Genomic DNA, 19,583 nt, shown 5'->3' on the forward strand with positions numbered 1-19,583 from the left:
TATAATTTTTCACATAAAAAATGTTGAAATAAAAGTGTTTTTTGGTGTTCGTTTGACTTTGTTTTACATGAAAATTGTTGATTAAAGGTATAGAATTTAGGGTCCGTTTGATTGTAAAGATGGAATTGAATTGAATTGAAAACAAATTTTAGGGAATTGAATTGTCTAGAAATTGTTTTCCTGAAAATTTTAAATTATTGTGTTTGATTGGTATAATTTTTTATGTGTAAAATGTTGAAATATAAAGTATTTTTTGTGTTTATTTGGCTTTATTTTACATAAAAATTGTCAATTAAAGGGATAAAACTTAGGAAAAATTGCATCCGAAGTACCAAATCTTTCGTTTATTAGCAGACTTTGCCCAAACCTTTGATTTATGCCACCGTGAGTACCAAACCTTTAAAAAATATGCAGCTCAAGTCTAAAATGACGGTTTCCGTCTGTTTGACCCAAAAATCCGTCAGTTGACCCCAGAAATTAAAAATCTGATTATTTTTCCCAAATACAGTAAGGGCAATTTGGACATATCACATTTTCCCTATTAAATTAAAAAAACAAAAAGAAAAATCATAACCCCCACCCAGTCTCCTTCTTCCCCAATTGGATGATTACCCATGACCTTTACCAGTAGAATAGTGGCACAATTGGATGATTACCCATGACCTTTCCATCACCAATTGAAGTTTGGATAGTCGAATTGAACAATTGGAGCAACATAGAAACATCAAATTCCCTAGAACTGAAGTTATCGCACACAGCCCTAATTGCACCCATGAATTCGCTCAATTTTGGACCAAATTGGACTTGACCCATGGCTGGGCAAGGTGCGCCAGGTGGAGGGGAGGTTAGCCATGGTGGTCTGCGATCATGGGTCTACCGGACGGCGCCGAAATCTGAGATTTTCGGACCCTGTTGCACAGGTTACGCGATCGCGACCAGCGATTTTTTTGTTGTTAATTCCATGTGTTTTTGTACTGTTTGGAATTGATTAGGACCATTGTTGGAGTTAGATTTGGGTGGGCAATCAACCTGTATTGGGTTCCGATCAAGGAGATGACCGGAGGTGGTGATTTCGACAGTTTCATCAGCTGACTTTGTTGATTAATTGCGACTGAATCCACTGGTTTTATGGGGAGATGATTGGTGTTAATTGAAGAGGAGATCAATGGCTTTCCGATGGTACCAATATTCGGTGGTCTAGGTGGTCGGAAGTCATCAGAATTATGCTCCAACTGTGAGGGGGGTTGGGAAAGAAGGAGATGGGGTGGGGGGTTATGGTTTTTCTTTTTGCTTTTTTAATTTTTAATTTAGAGGGAAAATGTGATATGTCCAAATTGCCCTTACTGTATTTGGGAAAAATAATCAGATTTTTAATTTCTGGGGTCAACTGACGGATTTTTGGGTCAAGCAGACGGAAACCGTCATTTTGGACTTGAGCTGCATATTTTTTAAAGGTTTGGTACTCACGGTGGCACAAATCAAAGGTTTGGGCAAAGTCTGCTAATAAACGAAAGGTTTGGTACTTCGGCTGCAATTTTCCCTAAAATTTACTGATATTAGGGATGAAATTTGTTTCTATTGCAAAAAAAAATCAAGAAAATCATCTATCTTTTCGTGTTCGTTTGACTTTGTTTTACATAAAAATTGTCAATTAATGGGAAATATTTTTTTACAATAATTCTTAAAATTTGTTAACTTTGCCAACAAAAAAAAAGGAAAAAAATGCTACAATAACCGAAAAATCAAGAAAATATCAAGTTCTAATACAAGCAAGAAAATACAATTCCATGAAAAATAAAACATATCAAACACATAAAATTGGAAAAATGTGGAATTCAAATCAATCAAATAGGCCCTTACTGGTATTGAGGATGTAATTTGTTTCCATTGCTAACAATAAAAAAAATAAAGAAAATCATTTATCTTTTGGTATTCGTTTGACTTTATTTTACATGAAAATTTTTCGTTAAAGGAAAATATTTTTTTACAGTTATTTTTAGAATTTGTTTCCACTGTAAAAAAAATCGAAAAAAAAAGTGCTATAATAATCGGGAATTTCAATTTGGTGAGAATTGGAATTTCTTGAAAAGCAAGAAACATTCTAGGTGGCATGAAAAGCTAGAAAATGAATTCCATGGAAAAATAGAACATCAAACAAGCAAAAATATGGAATTGAAATTGATTTTTCATTTTTCATAAAAAATTTGTGTGTAGCAAACACACCCTAATTTCCTGAAAATTTGATTTTAATCGGTAGTACATTCTATCCTGCCACCGGGTCGTTTTCCATAGAAAAAAGAGGTTTATGAAAATTATTTTGAATTATTCTATTGGTACTTAAGGCTCCCCTATTGAAGGGCATCTGCCGCGTTGGATACCCTTATATGCCCTCTTTATGTACCCGTAGAATAACTCAATAATATTTTCTTGGGGGATTTGATAAAAAAGCCTAGAAAAAACAATGATATTGATAAAATAACATTCCTTCAATGTTTTTTGGTCAAATGACCTTCACTTACAAAATACAATAAATAAATAATGTCAAATATCTAAAATGCCCTCACCATGAAAAATACCTAAATACTCTTTCAATCCAATTAAATCCCTCAATTCAACTACAAAATACATTAATGTGCTTTCTTCCCTAAAATCGTGTTATTCATTGTATTTTTCTTCTATCTTCTCCAATATTGTGAGCATTTGAACAAGAATTGTGATATCCATATTATCTACATTGAAATCTCTACTATATTTTAAAGAAAAAAGAAATGTATTTTTAGAAATCTCATTTACATTGGTACTTTTATTGTTGAATATAGTATAAAATGATATTTTAATTGATTTTATTTTCTCATTTGGTGTATATTTGTATCGTTCGCAACTATTGGACGATAACGACACTCCAGTCATTATCTGTAGTGTGGAACGACACTACAGTTGTTATCCTCCATGTAAAAAGACAGTAAAACAGTTATCTGTTATGATTTGTCCCTTATTGATAATATATTGTGATTACTTTGATAATTTAAATATAATATCTATTTTCATATTATTTTAACATATACTTGAATCGATGAAACCATAACGACAGATATTTATTTTTTGTTATAACAAAATATCACTGGTATCATTTTTAGTATTTCACTTAGAAAATATAGAAATGATGTTCAGAAATTAAATATCATTGATCTAATAACAATTTATTTTTAAATATACAAGTTATCAATTATTCGTATCGTGTTTACATAAGTAATGACACTTTTGTTGTTTTCATAACAGTAACAGCACTAGTGTTGTTCTCATTTTTCATGTTGTCCAAACAATGAGAGTATCTTTCAAATTATATGAGCAGCATGTCCATTTCACGACTTACATGAGTTCAAATTATGGAATATCGAGACCCAAAAGATTCGTGTCTGCTCATACTCGTGTTTATCGACAGAATGACACAAGTGACAACTAATGGTACCTGTGTCGTTCTGTTGGTTTATTCTATATTTCACTTCATTTTCACCGCGTCAACCTTAAGAATCGGATCTCCTAACTTAAAAAAGTCAAAATTATTAATTACGTGATGAATAACAGTAGAATTGACTTAGATTGTAGATGTTGCGTTGGAGAAATCACAAGTCACCATTCATATTCGTTGGAAAACATAAGTAATGAGAGTATCTCTTAAATTATGTGAGTGACATGTTCATCTAGCAACTTAAATGAGTTCAAATTATGAAATATCAAGGCCCAGAAGACTCGTGGCTGCTCATACTCGTGTTTATTGATAGAACGACACAAGTGACGTTTGACGGTACCTGTGTCGTTCTGTTGGATATTCCTATATTTTGCTTCATTTCCATCACGTCGACCTCAAGAATCGGACCTCCTAACTTAAGAAAGTCAAAATTATTAATTACATGACGAATAACGATAGAATTGACATAAATTGTAGATGTCGCGTTGGTAAAATCACAAGTCACCATCCACATTCGTTGAAAAACAAAAGTAATGAGAGTATTTCCCAAATTATGTGGGCGGCATGTCCATCTCACGCCTTAAATGAGTTCAAATTATCAAATATCGAGGTCCGGAAGGCTCGTGGCTGCTCATACTCGTATTTATCAACAGAACGACACATGTGATGTTTAACGACACCTGTGTCATTCTATTGGTTTCTCCTATATTTCGCTTCATTTCCACCATGTCGACCTGAAGGATTGGACCTCCTAACATAAGAAAGTCAGAATTATAAATTACGTGACAAATAACGGTAGAATTGACATAGATTGTAGATGTCGTGTTGGTGAAATCACAAGTCACCATCCATGTTCGTTGGAAAATAAAAGTAACGAGAGTATCTCTCAAATTATGTAAGCGGTATGTATATCTCACGATTTAAATGAGTTCAAATTATCAAATATCGAGCCCCGGAAGGCTCATGTTTGCAAATTATCGACTTAACGGCACCTGTGTCGTTCTATTGGATTCTCATATATTTCACTTCATTTCCACCGTGTCGACCTGAAGGATCGGACCTCCTAATATAAGAAAGTCAGAATTATTGATTACGTAGCGAATAACGACAGAGTTGGCATAAATTGTGGATGTCGTGTTGGTGAAATCACAAGTCACCATCCACTTTCGTTGGAAAACAAAAGTAATAAGAGTATCTCCCAAATTATGTGAGCGGCATATCCATCTCGCGACTTAAATGGGTTCAAATTATCGAATATCGTGGTCCGAAAGGCTTGTGGCTACTTATACTCGTGCAAATGGCAGATTTATTTATATATTAAATCTCATAATTTTTCTGGCAATTCTAGCATACTTGAAAATACAAGAGAAAAAAAGAAATTGTATCTGCACCGACAAATATAGTCTACATACTGCATAACTTTTCTGTCTGTATACGTAATCTCAGTTTCTGTCCAAAATCGTGGTGGTGATATTGATCAAACGCTAAATCAGTTCGCCGGAGTAGTTTTTGCAGTGCTCAGATTCTAAGAGTTTTACCGTCGTATCTTGAAAAACAGACGCTTGGATTAAATCTCAAACACTTACGGTGAGGAGGCAAATCTGTTTTAAGGAAACCGTGGTCGCACAAGCCTCGAGTTGAAGATTTATTTATTTTCTGCAATTCACATATTTATTTATTTATTTAGCGATTTACATATTTGCAGTTTAATCTTATGCTTTGTAAATTTTCCAGTTTATTTTGTTTTATACGCTTCATATAATTTTACAGTTTATTATCTGTATGTTGAGAATTTTTTTTGAAGCAAATTAATTAATTTGATAACATCCGGTTTGGTAGTTGTCCAACCGGTATTTATTTAGATAATATATGCAAATACGATATTTCTACATTTTGGTGTATGTAAGTGTATATTCGGTATGTTAGTTGTGTATACGGTATCTAGCAAATATGTGTAAGTCACTCACTGTATATGAAATAGAATAAAAATAATTTGTGAAAATTTTGTGTAAATACGGTGAGCTTTCTGCAAATACGGTAGGCAGCATATACGGTAAGGTGTAAATACGGTAAGTTGCCTGCAAATACGGTAGGTGCAAATACGGTAACCAGTTACATATACGGTAAGCTACCTGCAAATACGGTAAGCAGCATATACGGTATGCTTAAAATTAGTATCTAAACTACACATATGGTGAAAGTTTCGGAACAACACAAGTGTCGTTACTCGAAATGAAAACGACACTTGTGCTCTTATGTGTATAAATATGAGTATAAGTAGTCACTGTCCATTCTTTCTCTGAAAAATAATAAGCGGAACTTATTTATATTGTAATATGTACATGATACGTACAAAAGTTAATAGATATGTTTATTAACTTAATCGACACATATAAGTGTGATAACTTGTATTTTCACCATCTCAATAATGTAAAAATTATGTCATTTCAATCGTTTTTTGTGACTAGTCAATTTTTTTTGTGTTATAGACGTTAGTGAGTCCATTATTAGAGTCATATCCACCTTACAACTTAAATGAGTTCAATTTATTATTTCTCGAGGCATAGAAGGGTTGCGGCTGCTTAACTCTTATTCATAGACAAAACGACACAAGTGTTGTTTTATTATTAGTAATAACACTTGAACTGTTTTGTTGATTTCTCCTTTATTTTCATTTGTTTTCAATGTAACGACCTTTAGAATTGAACACTTTTAAGTTGTGTCGTTCTCATAGTAATAATAGAAGTTTATATTGATAACGTCGCTTGTGTCGTTCTCTTAGAATTTTTCATTTCAGTAACAGTACAAGTGTCGTTTTCAAGGAACGTGTTAGTGGAAACAAGGAGAACATGTTGGTGCTAAAATATGGTGTATTGAACTAAGTAAACACATTTGCTTGTAACGACATTTGTTCCATTCTCATAGATACTTATATAAGTCCAACAACAACACTGGTATTGTTTTAATGAAAGTTTATAATTCATCCAATGTCACTTGTACCGTTCTCATGTACGTTTATAAGTCCAGAAACGACACTTATGGTTTTTTCTTGAGACATGACACAATAGAGATACAAACTAATATTTTACAAAAGACAAACATATCCTACAGAAAAAATCCATCTCCTGGAATAAAGTTATCCTATTGATATGAGCATTTTCAAATATAGTCTACAACTTTTTTACATTTTCCAAAGCATCAAAATCCTCAAATTCGAGTCAAAAATATATATACCTTGAAACAAAATAATTTTGAGAGGTACTGTAAAATGATAATCCTAAGCTCTAGTGACACTAGAATCATACCCTCCACCACTATAATTGCCATTATTTCAACCACTGCCACTGTACTAATATGTGCTTTCCCCACTCCGAATATAAGAGTTATCACTTCTAAAATCACGACCACCAAAATGCCCACACCACGTCTACTTTTACCTCCATATGGAGCTCGTCTTGTAAACCAAATCAGCTAATAGGTACCTCTTGATTGGCTTATCAAATCAGTTGGTGGCTTTGTGGATAATGTGAGCAATGCAGGAAATATTAATGCCACGAGCTGCCATATCTGTTGCAACCAAAATTAGTACGTTTCCACTTTTAAACGATTTCAAGGCTAGTTCTTTTTCCTGGAACAACGGGTAAATCAAAGTCAAATCAATTAATAATCAATGTAGGCGTAGTGATACAACATTTACGCAACTAAAGAATAAAATGATTCAATGAAGTTAAGGGAATACACAACCTTTTAAATTGCTAACTTATATACATTATTTAGTAGGTCAAGCTCCAATCTATAAATAAGAGTACCGTATTAAGAATAACAAAACAAAATATGAAAAAAATTCTGAAATCAACAAGTGTAAAGTTTAATAATGGGACTTACATAAAATAGGAATTACAGTAAAACATAATATGAAAAATTTTACTAAAAATGCTGAATTACTTAAATCAAATTACTCATAATGCAACTCTCTAAGTTCAAGGCATATCAAAGAACAAGAGCGTTTACATATCGCAATTTCGGTTTATAGCAATGCTAATAAATGAATTTTTTCTTTAACACATCATCTTCAAAACCCCAAATGTATCAAAAATCCATCCATATTAAAAAAACTCAACTAAAACTAAACTAAATATACAAATAAATCATGAAATCATAAAAAAAAAAAAGCAATTTTTACACATTTTCATTATAAAATTACAGCAATGGAAGCACAAACACATTTCAAAATATCAAAAAGGATAAAAATGGAGAAAATTTTACCTTTTAGTTGTTCTAGCTTATACCAAAGAGAGGATAAAGTAATGTGAAATAAACTTGAATCAAAGAAAAAGCTTTTTGTAATATTGAAATATAGTAAAAATTAAGTTGAAGAAGACGAGTTTGGAATTCATATTTGGGGAGTAGAGTTTCACAGTGAAAGTGAAGAAGAAAGAAGAAGGTGAAATGAAAGAAGTTGGGTGAATAATTTGATATAAATTGAAGGACAATTTTGTTATTTTAACAATTAAAACATTTTAATTTTTTTTTATTCTATTTCAATGTTGGTCAAAGGCTATTTGTCCAAACTCATTTTCTAATTGCGTCATTTGGGGGGTACTTTTAAGAATGATCATGTCAAATGACCCCTTAACCACTTTAATCCAAAATTTTTGCAAATCTTCACAATAGCCTTTTCGAGGTTAAAAGACAAAAATGACTTTAAGTTATTTATAAAATTACAATGGCATAATTTTGTTTTAAAAGACAAATATACCCTTAAGTTACAAATTAAAAAATCAAACACTTTTCATTTCTTAATATTTAACTACTTTATTTAATTATTTTTTTAAAACACTTACTTCAATAAAAAAATTAATATTTAAGTTAATTACTTCTTAAAATATTCACAAAACTTCAATAAAAAAAATTAATATGTAACTTAATTTCTTCTAAAAATATTCAGAAAAATAAATAAAAATGAAATCGAAAAAGTCTTCCGGACAGTCCGATTCCGGACTCGTGTAGTCCGTAACGGACAATGGTCCGGGTTCGGGCCCGGAAATTTTTTATTATTTTTTATTTAGAGAACAAAATTTGAATCTTATAATTTTTTTAAAAAAATTCTACTCTAATTCGTTTCTCATAATTTATTTTTTATTTTTTTATTTTTTTAATTTTTTTGCTCATTCATGTATGTATTTTTTTCTTGAATTTAATTTATTTTTCATTAATTTAATTCGATTTATATATTATTTAATTTTTATTTACTCTTTTTAATGTGCGAGGAAATGATTTTATTTCTTACGTATTAATGCATATAATTTGATTTGTTAAATTTTAAAATATAATAAGTGTTGATAATTTCTTATAAATGTTTTTAACGTACATTATTTTTGTAGAATGAAGTATCACCTAGACAATATCATGCGAGCTGATTTTGGGAAAAGTTACATTGTATCAGTATTGAAAGAACTTGATGAGAAATATATAGCCATACTCCATCGATCACTCTTATGGTCCTTTTATCCATTGAAAGACATGAAATTTTTCACCCAGATTATTGATTCCTTATTATTTTGGCTTCGAAAGACAGTCGATGTCGATCGTTCTTTGAATACAACTGTGACTAAATAATTAATTAAATAAACAAAATAATCAATGAAATATTTAAATAAAAAATTAAATTAAATATTAATTTTTTATTTCAGTAAGTCTTTAAAATAAATAATTAAATAAAGTAATTATGATCATATCTGATTACGATTCTATGAGCAAATTAGAAGACTGTACTCAATCCAGCATGTGAACTTCCACCAGACTCATGTCTCTATCTGATTACGATCCTGTGAACAAATTTTGTGTGTAATAGTGAGATCACGGTAAGTACCAATTATCTCGAGAATAATGTTTAGATGTGAAAGATTGATAGGGTTTCGGCTTACTTGGAATTAGAACTAGTACATTTTATAACTATTTTATAAAAGTAAAATGTAGTATTACTAGTTTTGTAACTTTAACATTTCCACACAATCAATACGTTTCGTCTTTCGTTCTTTCCAAACCACAAATAAGTTCATTAATTATTTAGGCATACAAGTAGTCATTTTTTCTATCCAAACCACAACTCATAAGTAACTAATAAGTTTAAAAACAACAAATAAAAGAAAGAACGACGAAAACATTAATTTTATTAACAAGTTCACAACATATGTCCTCACCCGATATCTAAATTAAACTAAAATTATTCCAAAATTATATGAAATGAACCAAATCATAATTCAACAAACTACATCAACAAATCACGTCTAAAGTTTTAAAACCCTCAACATAAACTTTCATTTCCCTAATATTTGACGCTTGTCTGCACTTCTGAATGAATCGCCAGTCGCCTTTGCGTGTTAGTCTGCTAATTTTTACCTGAATTACCTCTTTCTCTCTTTTCTTTCGGCAAGTCTCGGATTCTCATTCAAGTCATTTTTTCGTTGTTCTTTCTTTTATTTGTTGTTTTTAAACTTAATATACACTTATAAGTTGTGGTTTGGATAGAAAAATGACTACTTGTATACCTAAATGATTAATGAACTTGTTTGTAGTTTGAAAAGAACGAAAGATAGGGCCTGTTAAAATGTTAAAGTTCCATAACTAGTACTACTACCTTCTACTTTCATAAAATATTTAGAAAATGAAATTCATTAGTTCCCAATAAGCCGAAACTCTATCAATCTTTTTACATCTAGACATTTTTCTCAAGATAGTTGCTATTCACCATGGTTTCACCGTTACACACATAATTTGTTCACATGATCGTAATCAGATAGAGACACGAGTCTGGTGGGAGTTCATAGGCTGGATCGAGTACACTATCTTTTAATTTGTTCACAGGATCGTAATCAAACAGGATCATAATTACTTTATTTAATTATATATTTTAAAGACTTATCAAAATAAAAAATTAATATTTAATTTAATTTTTTGTTTAAATATTTCATTAATTAATTATTTTAATTGGTTATGTATATTATTTAGGAAAGCCGCAGAAGCTTACAACTTTGAAAAGTTTGATAAGTTCATGAGCGAAATGAAATATAAATCACACTGGTGCATGATAATATCTAACAAATATGGAAGTCGAACATTAAGCATGATAACATTTTCTAGGATATCGATACAACATGATGACGTTGAACAACGTGGAGTTACTCAATACATTATTCAATAATACTGAAATTATATTTCCTCTACCAGATGAAGTCGAGTGAGAAGTTCCTGATTACATTGTGATAGTAGCACTTAATAATTTGTTGCCACCCGAAGTTCAACCGCGTATTCCTGGATATAGACATAAGTTTAGAAAATCATCTACCGAAAAGTTTCCCCGACCGAGTAGGTACTTAAATGAAAATTGACTCGATGGATTTGTAATATCTATCTAAACGTATGGTTTTTATTTCCAAAAACCGCACAAATCGAACTAATGGCTTTTAAATTTTGTAATTAAAGCTTTCATTTCCCTAAATCATAATTACTGAAATAAATCATAAAACTTTTCTCGAAATAAACTTTCATTTTCCTAAATCATAATTACTTTAATTTATTCTTTTAAGTATTTTATTAATTAAGAAGGATCTAGAGTTACTAATTCGAATAGATGATCTAGCGATGCTTTTATTCTTTAATGCGGAGTCGCTCAATGCTTTATTTAAGAAGGATCTAGAGTTACCAATTCTCGCAATGATTGAGAACATTCGTAATAAGTTACAACAGTGGTTTCATAATCGACGTGAGAAATTACAAAGTTGATTATTGTCTAATATTTATTTACTTTATTTGATTACTTATTTTAATTGTTTATTTAACATTTGATTTCATTTTTTATTTAAATATTTCATTAATTATTTCAATCGATTATGTATATTATTTATTATGTTTTTATTTTAATTACTCGTTTTATTTGTTTATTTAATATTTATTTGCTTTATTTATTTAGTTATTTATTTTAGTTGATTGTGTATATTATTTATTTATTTTAAATACTTATTTTAATTGATTTTGTATATTATTCTTTATTTAATAATTACTTTAATTACTTATTTAAATTAAAAATTAATATTTAATTTAAATAATTTCTTCCTTACTTTGTTGTGTATATTTTTTATTTAAAATTTAATCACTTTATGTAATTATTTATTTAATCACTTATTTAAATAAAAATTTCATATTACGTATTTAATATTAATTGGTTCTGTATATTATGTATTTAATATTTCATTACATTATTTAATTATTTAATATCTCGTTTAAATATTATTTTTAGTTACATTAATTGGTTATGTATATTTAATCTTTATTACCTTATTTTCTTTATTTCATATTTCACAACCTTATTTAATTATTATTTTGATCATTTATTTAAATAAAAACTAATATTTAATTTAATTTCTCGTTTAAATTTTTTTTATGTACCTTAGTTGGTTATGTACATTATTTATTTAATATTTTATTAATGTTTCATTTGATTTCTCATTTAAGTATTTCATTAATTAATTATCTTAATTGGTTATGTATATTATTTATTTATTATTTCACTTATAAAAATTTCATATTATGTATTTAATATTAATTGGTTTCGTATATTATTATTTAATATTTTATTACATTATTTAATTATTTAATATCTTTAATTTTTTATGTATATTATTTAATTACTTTATGTAATTATTTATTTAATCACTTTTTAAATAAAAAATTAGTATTTTATTTGATTTCTTATTTAGATATTTCATTAATTAATTATTGTAATTGGTTGTGTATATAATTATTCATTTTAAACACTTACTCAAATAAAAAACTAATATTTAATTTATCAATAATCTTAATTGGATATTTTAATCATTAGCTTATTTGATTTCTCGTTTAAATATTATTTCATATTTCATTACCTTATTTAATTATTATTTTAATAATTTACTTAATAAAAATTAATATTTAATTTAATTTCTCGTTCAAATATTTTTTAGTTACCTTAATTGGTTATGTATACTTAATTACTTTATTTAATTACTTGTTTAAATAAAGAATTTATATTTAATTTAATTTCTTATTTAAATATTTCATTAATTAATAATCTTAATTAATTAATAATCTTAATCGTAATTACAAAAGAAATTAAATGTACAATATCGATATAAAATTTACAATTATTTTGTAATTACAAAAGAAGTTAAATGTACAATCTTACAAAATGAAATTCACAGTTATTTTAATTGTTTATTTTAATTGCTTGTGTATATTATTTATTTATTTAATTATTTATTTACTTCATTAATGGAGTATGACTATATGTTCCTCATCGAGTCCATCCAATACCGATACAACGTAACTTTTCCCAAAATAAGCTTTTATGATATTGTTTAGGTGGGATTCCATTATGCAAAATTAATACATGTTAAAAACATTTATTAGAAATTATTAACATTTATCATATTTTAAAATTTAACAAATCAAATTAGATGCATTAGTATGTAAGAAATAAAATCATTTCCTCGCACATTAAAAAGAGTAAATAAAAATTTAATTAAAGCAAAAAAATGAAAATGAAAAATAAATTATGGAAAACGAATTAAATTAGAAAATTTTTAAAAAAATTATAAGATTCTTGATTTTGTTCCCAAAAAAAGAAAAAAAAATCGGGTGCGGGCCGGGTCGGCCCTTCGGACCCCGACGGTCCAGGCCGTCCGGATCCGGACGACCCAGACCATGGTCCGTTACGGACTGTATGAAGGTTCGAATCCGGACGCTCCAGACCCGGTTTGATGAGAACTCATCGCTCATCGGAAAACTCCATTTCCGACGAATTTCAATCCTTTTTTTAATTTTTCTGAGTCATTTCAACCTCAAATTCGATATTTTCTTCCATTTTAACTATAAATAAACTTCAAAATTTGTTTTTAACTTATAACATATTCAATAAACAAATTTTCAAATTTCAAACATTAACAGCAGCAAAAAATATTTCAATGAAGAATAAGAAAGAAACTAAACCCTTTGAGAAATGACGATCTCTGGCGATGCTCTGATCTGGATCGTTCGGTGTCAATAATGAGATTTTACTTTTTTATTTTTTCTCTTCTTTTCCACTTCTCTTTTTTGTATTTTCAACTATTTGGCCTTTGTCTGCATTTTTAGAATTTGTTTTTTTTTTTAATTTTTTTGGTCAAAAGCCGTTTTGAAAAAATGGCCGGGTCAAACCGGCCGTTGGCCACTATTTCCTCGGAGGAAATGGTGGGCAATGGCTGCCCCACCCGGTATGTTTATCAAAATAGCCTTTGACCAAGTTTTTTTAAAAAAAAAAAAAAAAGAGGGAAAATGTTATTATTTGTGTAGGGTCGAAAATACCCCCCATCAAGGAAAGAAGAGAAGAGAAAATAGAGAGAAAAAAAAAAGAAAAAATCTGCCCGGACCGTCGACGTCGCCTACGGACTGCCCGGACCTCACCAACTTCAACTAAGACCAGAGCCACCTCGATTCGCCGGAGACCGTCATTTTCTGGAAGGTTAGACATGTTTTCTATAAATAACAACTTCGAATTTGTGAAAGTTTGAATGTTTAGTATATGAATATGGGTTAAATTCATGTTTTTATGGTTAAAATATAAGAAAATATTGAATTTGAGGTTAAAATGTTGAAAAAGAGTGAAAAAAGGGGACGGAGCTCGCCGAAAATGGAGTTTTCCGGCTGCTCCATCGCTGCTGGTTCGTAACGGACCAGAAATGGTCCGTTACGAACCACAGTGATGGTCTGTTACGGCTACCGGACACACCGACCCGGATTTTGGTCCGGGTCGGCTAGCCGGCCCAAATCCGGGTCCGGACCCGGATTTGGGTCAAAAATAATTTTTTTTTTTTAGAATTATTGTTTTATTTTTGTGTTAAGAAATAAAATGAAATATAAAATAAATTATATATTAAGAGAATTAACGAAATATTTAAAGATAAATTAAATTGAGTTTTAATTTTTTTTTCTTTTTTACTTAAATATACGTTTCAAATAAATAATTGAAATTGATTAATTAAATATGAAATAAATAATATACATAATTAACGAATTATTTAAAGAATAAATTAAAAAAAGCAATATCTTTTTTACTTAACGAACTAAGATAATGAATTAAAGAAATAGTAAAAGGAAAAATCGAATAGATATTATTCAAATAAATAATCGAAATAGAGTAATTAAATATGAAATAAATAAAACACAGGATTAACGAAATATTTAAAGAATAAATGAAATTGAATAATATTTTTTTACCTAACCAATTAAGATAATTAATTAAAAAAATGGTGAAACGAAAAATCGAATAAAGATTATTATTTTTATTCAAATAAATCATCGAAATAAATAATATACATAATTAACGAAGTATTTAAAGAAGAAATTAAATGAAATAGTATTTTTTTACCTAACCATATAGTGAAACGAAAAATCGAATAAATATTATTATTTTTATTCAAATAAATAATCGAAATAAATAATATACATAATTAACGAAATATTTAAAGAATAAATTAAAAAAAACAATTTTTTTTACAATTAGAACTAAAAAATAATTAATTAAAGAAATTGTAAAAGGAAAAATCGAATAAATATTATTAAAATAAATAATTGAAATAGAGTAATTAAATATGAAATAAATAAAACACATGATTAACGAAATATTAAAAGAATAAATTAAATTGAATAATATTTTTTTACCTAACCAATTAAGATAATTAATTAAAGAAGTAGTGAAACGAGAAATCGAATAAATATTATTATTTTTATTCAAATAAATAATCGAAATAAATAATATACATAATTAACGAAATATTTAAAGAATAAATTAAAAAACAATACTTTTTTTACTTAACGAACTAAGATAATGAATTAAAAAAATAGTAAAAGGAAAAATCGAATAAATATTATTGAAATAAATAATCGAAATAGAATAATTAAATATGAAATAGATAAAACACGTGATTAACGAAATATTTAAAGAATAAATTAAATTGAATAATATTTTTTTTACCTAACCAATTAAGATAATTAATTGAAGAAGTTGTGAAACGAAAAATCGAATAAATATTATTATTTTTATTCAAATAAACAATCGAAATAAATAATATACATAATTAACGAAATATTTAAAGAATAAATTAAAAAAAATAATTTTTTTACTTAACGAACTGAGATAATGAATTAAAGAAATAGTAAAACGAAAAATCGAACAAATATTATTCAAATAAATAATCGAAATAGAGTAATTAAAAATGAAATAAATAATATACATAATTAACAAAATATTTAAAGAATAAATGAAATTGAATAATATTTTTTGTACTTCATCAATTAAGATAATTAATTAAAGAAATTGTAAAATGAAAAATAGAATAAATTTGTAAATAATATATATATATATATAGTCAGATAATTAACGAAATATAATTTTTAAATAAATATTAAATAGTCAAATATGTGGAAATTTTTTTGTTTAACTGTTTTAATATGTGATTAGATGAATTTATTTATTGGTTTATTAATATGAAATTTGATTGGTTAAATTTGAAGGTACGATATTTTATTTAAAATTTCTTTTATATGGTTTTAACATATATTAATTTTGTAGGATGGAATATCATATCGACAACGATCTGAGGGCTCATTCGGGAAAAGTTACGACGTATTGTAACTTTTCCAGCTATGCGACAGTACTTGAGGGGCTGGACGAGGAGCATATTGACTTACTCTGTCGATCGTTTTTATGGTCGTTCTATCCATTGAAGGACGTGCAGTTCTCTGGACAGATTGTTGATTCTTTATTACTCCGGCTGCTTAAATCAGTCGATGACGATCAGTTATATTTTGCTATTGGGGACGGGAAGGTATGTAGATTCTCGATCCTTGAATTTACCCTGATTACGGGCTTGAGATGTACCGAGGAAGAAGAAGCTAGAGCCCGTATTATACGAAATAAAAGGTTATTGGATTTATATTTTGGAGGTAAAGGGCCAGTTACACCACCACAGTTAGAGGACGCATTTAGGAAATGCGTTCACATGTTAGACAAGTTGAAGTTAGGGTTGGTGTATATACTGGAGAGTATATTGAGGTGTCGACATCGTAGGACGTCGATTGATCTTTTTTCATTGGATGTTGTTGATGATATCGATGCTTTCAACAGCTTTCCATGGGGTCAGAGATGTTACACCGATACTCTCCATGTATTCAAAAGGGTACACACTATGCCGAAATCGGAGAGGGGCGATCGCAAATATGATGTATATGGCTTTTGCATGGCTTTGCAGGTAAATATTCAGTGTAACGTAATGCGTGTTGAACTTTTTTATTAAATGTATATGTAAAGTTTTATTTTGTAATTGTTGCAGTTGTGGGCATATGAGGCTATCCCTGCTTTGGGTAGCAAATGGGCGATCAGAAGGAAGACCAGCTGCCCACGAATGCTTCATTGGCGAGCACATGAAAAGCCATCGGCTAAAGATTTGACAGTTTTCCTCGACGATCCTCAGGTGAGTATTACATATTTGCAATTTATATTGTACATACATTTACTCGGGTCGATACATGTTCGTTAACACGTTGAAATATGGTATGTCAGCTCGAAGTTCATGCTGAGTTGGTTGTCTCGGTGGAAGAGGAGGATGCAATATATGTACGTGAATTACTTGTTCCCCCTACTGAAGACGATCCAGTATTTGAGTCCGTTCCGGATAGAAATATAGTACGTTTATTTAAGTTTATTATTTATTTTGACTTATAAATTCATGTGTGGATTATTAATATTAATTGTCTTCTCTGTGTAGGAGCGCCATCCGGAACTTCCACTTAGGAGATCTCCTTCGCCTCCACCGATGAGATCTCCGTCACCTCCACCGATGAGATCGCCTCTACCGCCATTATCTCATTCTCTGAGGATATCTCCGTCTCCCGTACCCACCCACCTCCCACATGGATCGCCTACACCCAGTCAGACCCGTCATTCAGATGATTTCTTTGCACGCATGACTGGCATTATTAGAGAGGAGCTGGGAACGATGCGACGTGATTTTATGACAGAGGTAGTCGCATTACGAGAGGAGATAGGGGTATTGCGACGGAATTTTACGACAGAGATCGTCGCAGTACGAGAGGAAATAGGGGTGCTGCGACGAGATTTTACGACAGATGTAGTAGCTTTGCGAGATGAGATTGGAGTGCTGCGACGAGATATAGGAGACCTTCATACTGAGGTTGCAGCACTTCGAGGCGATGTAGCAGGCGTCCGAGGGAATGTCGGGGAGACTGGTGTCCCTCGAGATTGGTGGGCAACGACCGGGGGAATCGATGAGTTTTTTGGTTAGTGCCGGAGGCCGAGAGGGAGGGGATGGAGGTCGGGCAGGAGGAGCCGGAGGAGGTCGGGCAGGAGGAGCCGGAGGAGGCCGGGATGCCCGGGGTGGAGGTCGGGCCGGAGGTGCCGGAGGAGGCAGAGATAGAGGGGGGGGAGGGAGGGACAGGGGTGGCCGAGGAGGTAGCGGGGGGGACATCAGAGGGGGTAGTAGAGGGGGATGATCAGGTTGCGGAGGATGAGAGGACGCCGGAGATGACGGATGACGAGGTAGTATTCGTGTCCGAGGGGGCGACGGAGGTCCCGAAGGGTAAGAAGCGTGCTGCTGACGCGCCAGAGCTGATGGTCGGTAAGAGATCAAGATTGCCGTCACAGTACGTCGTTTCTCCCTACACGGTCGAGGCGAAGAGAAGGGGATTTGTGGATGGGGCGTACCCCAATCTTTTTCGCGACGTCGACCCAGTCAGACAGAAGGCGTTCGATGATTGGTTTAAATCCCTTTAAGTCCGAGTAAGTATTTTATGATGTTGCTACTATTTTTTGTATTTTTGGTAACTGTTTTTTCATTTTTCAGAGATAGTTATACCATCGGCTGTATGACCGTGCCCAATGCTAAAAAGTGGTTTGAAGATGTACTGACGACCTCAGCTTGGCTCGCTGATGATGTAAGTTTTTTGAGTTTCCGTTTATTATATTTATACAAGTTGTTGGTTCATTTACTTAAATGACTCTATCTTTTTTGTTGGTGTTTTTTTGTTTCAGCATATCGACTTGGCTATGGAATTGTTACGCGATCGGGCGCGGAGATACCCGAGATCGTATGACAGTCCTACTCGAGTTATCTTGAGCGCTGAGTTCGTTCGTGTCGTAGATATTGAGCATCAGGAGCTCCTAAGCAAGGGGAATGATTATGTTCTGTCTGAGTACATGCTGGAGTGGGTGATTGGACTACAGTTGAGGTGCGGAAAGCCGTGGACGGATTGTACACATATGTACATTCCAGTGATCGTGAACTCACACTGTTTTTTGGTGGAGATCGTATTTGCTGATTCCACCATATATGTGTACGACTCTGATCATAGTTGTCTGACACAAAGTCAATTGGAGCAAATACTGGAGCCATTGGCTGTGATCGTGCCCATGATGGCTAGTCATGCGATGATTCGAGTAAATGATAGATTAGCCATTGTACGGAACACGACGACGGTGAGACAAGAAAGATCGTAAGGATTTACAACTTTTAAATTTTCAGATTTAATTTTCAATTATATGTTATGGAACTAATATCTTCTAATTCGGTTGCAGGGGTGACTGTGGCATATTTGCAATCAAGTACATAGAGTTCTTGAGCATTGGTCGCAATGTTGATACAATAAATCAGTCTTCGATTGATATGTGGAGGCATAAATTAGCTTGCGACTTGTATGATTATAATTGTGATCCTTAGTACATTGTAAATTATTTTATTAAAATGTAAATGTTGTTTACTTCAGTAGAATTCGTGTTGTACTGAAAGAAAGAAATAATCGAAATAGAGTATATTGTATGATATTATTTTAAAAATTTAAATGATAATCGGGAATTAAATGGACTAAATCGGATGCAATTGGAAAAAAATGACCGATTCATGTAATATTTGGTTCGAAAAAAGCTTTAAAAATTTTGGGGGCCTAATTGCAACTTTTTAATAGTTGATTCGAAACATAAAACGATAATCGAGAATTAAGATAATTAATTAAAGAAATAGTGAAA

At 30.8% G+C, this 19,583-nt stretch overlaps 2 protein-coding genes across 2 annotated transcripts; both read left to right on the plus strand.

Annotated features, from left to right (window-relative positions):
- Window positions 1–16,947: 16,947 nt before the first annotated feature.
- On the plus strand, window positions 16,948–17,847 carry LOC111412918. The gene is made up of 3 exons (XM_023043783.1): window positions 16,948–17,016; window positions 17,106–17,228; window positions 17,311–17,847. The coding sequence occupies exons 1-3, from the start codon at window positions 16,948–16,950 to the stop codon at window positions 17,845–17,847; spliced, it is 729 nt and encodes a 242-aa protein (XP_022899551.1).
- A 544-nt stretch (window positions 17,848–18,391) lies between these two features.
- LOC111412773 (ubiquitin-like-specific protease 1A) lies at window positions 18,392–19,380 on the plus strand. The gene is made up of 3 exons (XM_023043684.1): window positions 18,392–18,496; window positions 18,594–19,054; window positions 19,137–19,380. The coding sequence occupies exons 1-3, from the start codon at window positions 18,428–18,430 to the stop codon at window positions 19,276–19,278; spliced, it is 672 nt and encodes a 223-aa protein (XP_022899452.1). The 5' UTR covers window positions 18,392–18,427; the 3' UTR covers window positions 19,279–19,380.
- Window positions 19,381–19,583: the final 203 nt, after the last annotated feature.

The sequence above is a fragment of the Olea europaea genome, chromosome 16 (genome assembly GCF_002742605.1).
Source record: "Olea europaea var. sylvestris chromosome 16, O_europaea_v1, whole genome shotgun sequence".
Taxonomy (NCBI): domain Eukaryota; kingdom Viridiplantae; phylum Streptophyta; class Magnoliopsida; order Lamiales; family Oleaceae; genus Olea; species Olea europaea.

What these genes read in the sequence shown, in the direction of transcription:
- LOC111412918 (XM_023043783.1), top strand. Translation starts at nt 16,948, where the DNA reads ATGCTTCATTGGCGAGCACATGAAAAGCCATCGGCTAAAGATTTGACA. An exon ending in TTTTCCTCGACGATCCTCAG is followed by an intron (nt 17,017 to 17,105) that starts GTGAGTATTACA and finishes ATGGTATGTCAG; the next exon opens with CTCGAAGTTCATGCTGAGTT. An exon ending in CCGTTCCGGATAGAAATATA is followed by an intron (nt 17,229 to 17,310) that starts GTACGTTTATTT and finishes TTCTCTGTGTAG; the next exon opens with GAGCGCCATCCGGAACTTCC.
- LOC111412773 (XM_023043684.1), top strand. Translation starts at nt 18,428, where the DNA reads ATGACCGTGCCCAATGCTAAAAAGTGGTTTGAAGATGTACTGACGACC. An exon ending in CAGCTTGGCTCGCTGATGAT is followed by an intron (nt 18,497 to 18,593) that starts GTAAGTTTTTTG and finishes TTTTTGTTTCAG; the next exon opens with CATATCGACTTGGCTATGGA. An exon ending in ACGGTGAGACAAGAAAGATC is followed by an intron (nt 19,055 to 19,136) that starts GTAAGGATTTAC and finishes ATTCGGTTGCAG; the next exon opens with GGGTGACTGTGGCATATTTG.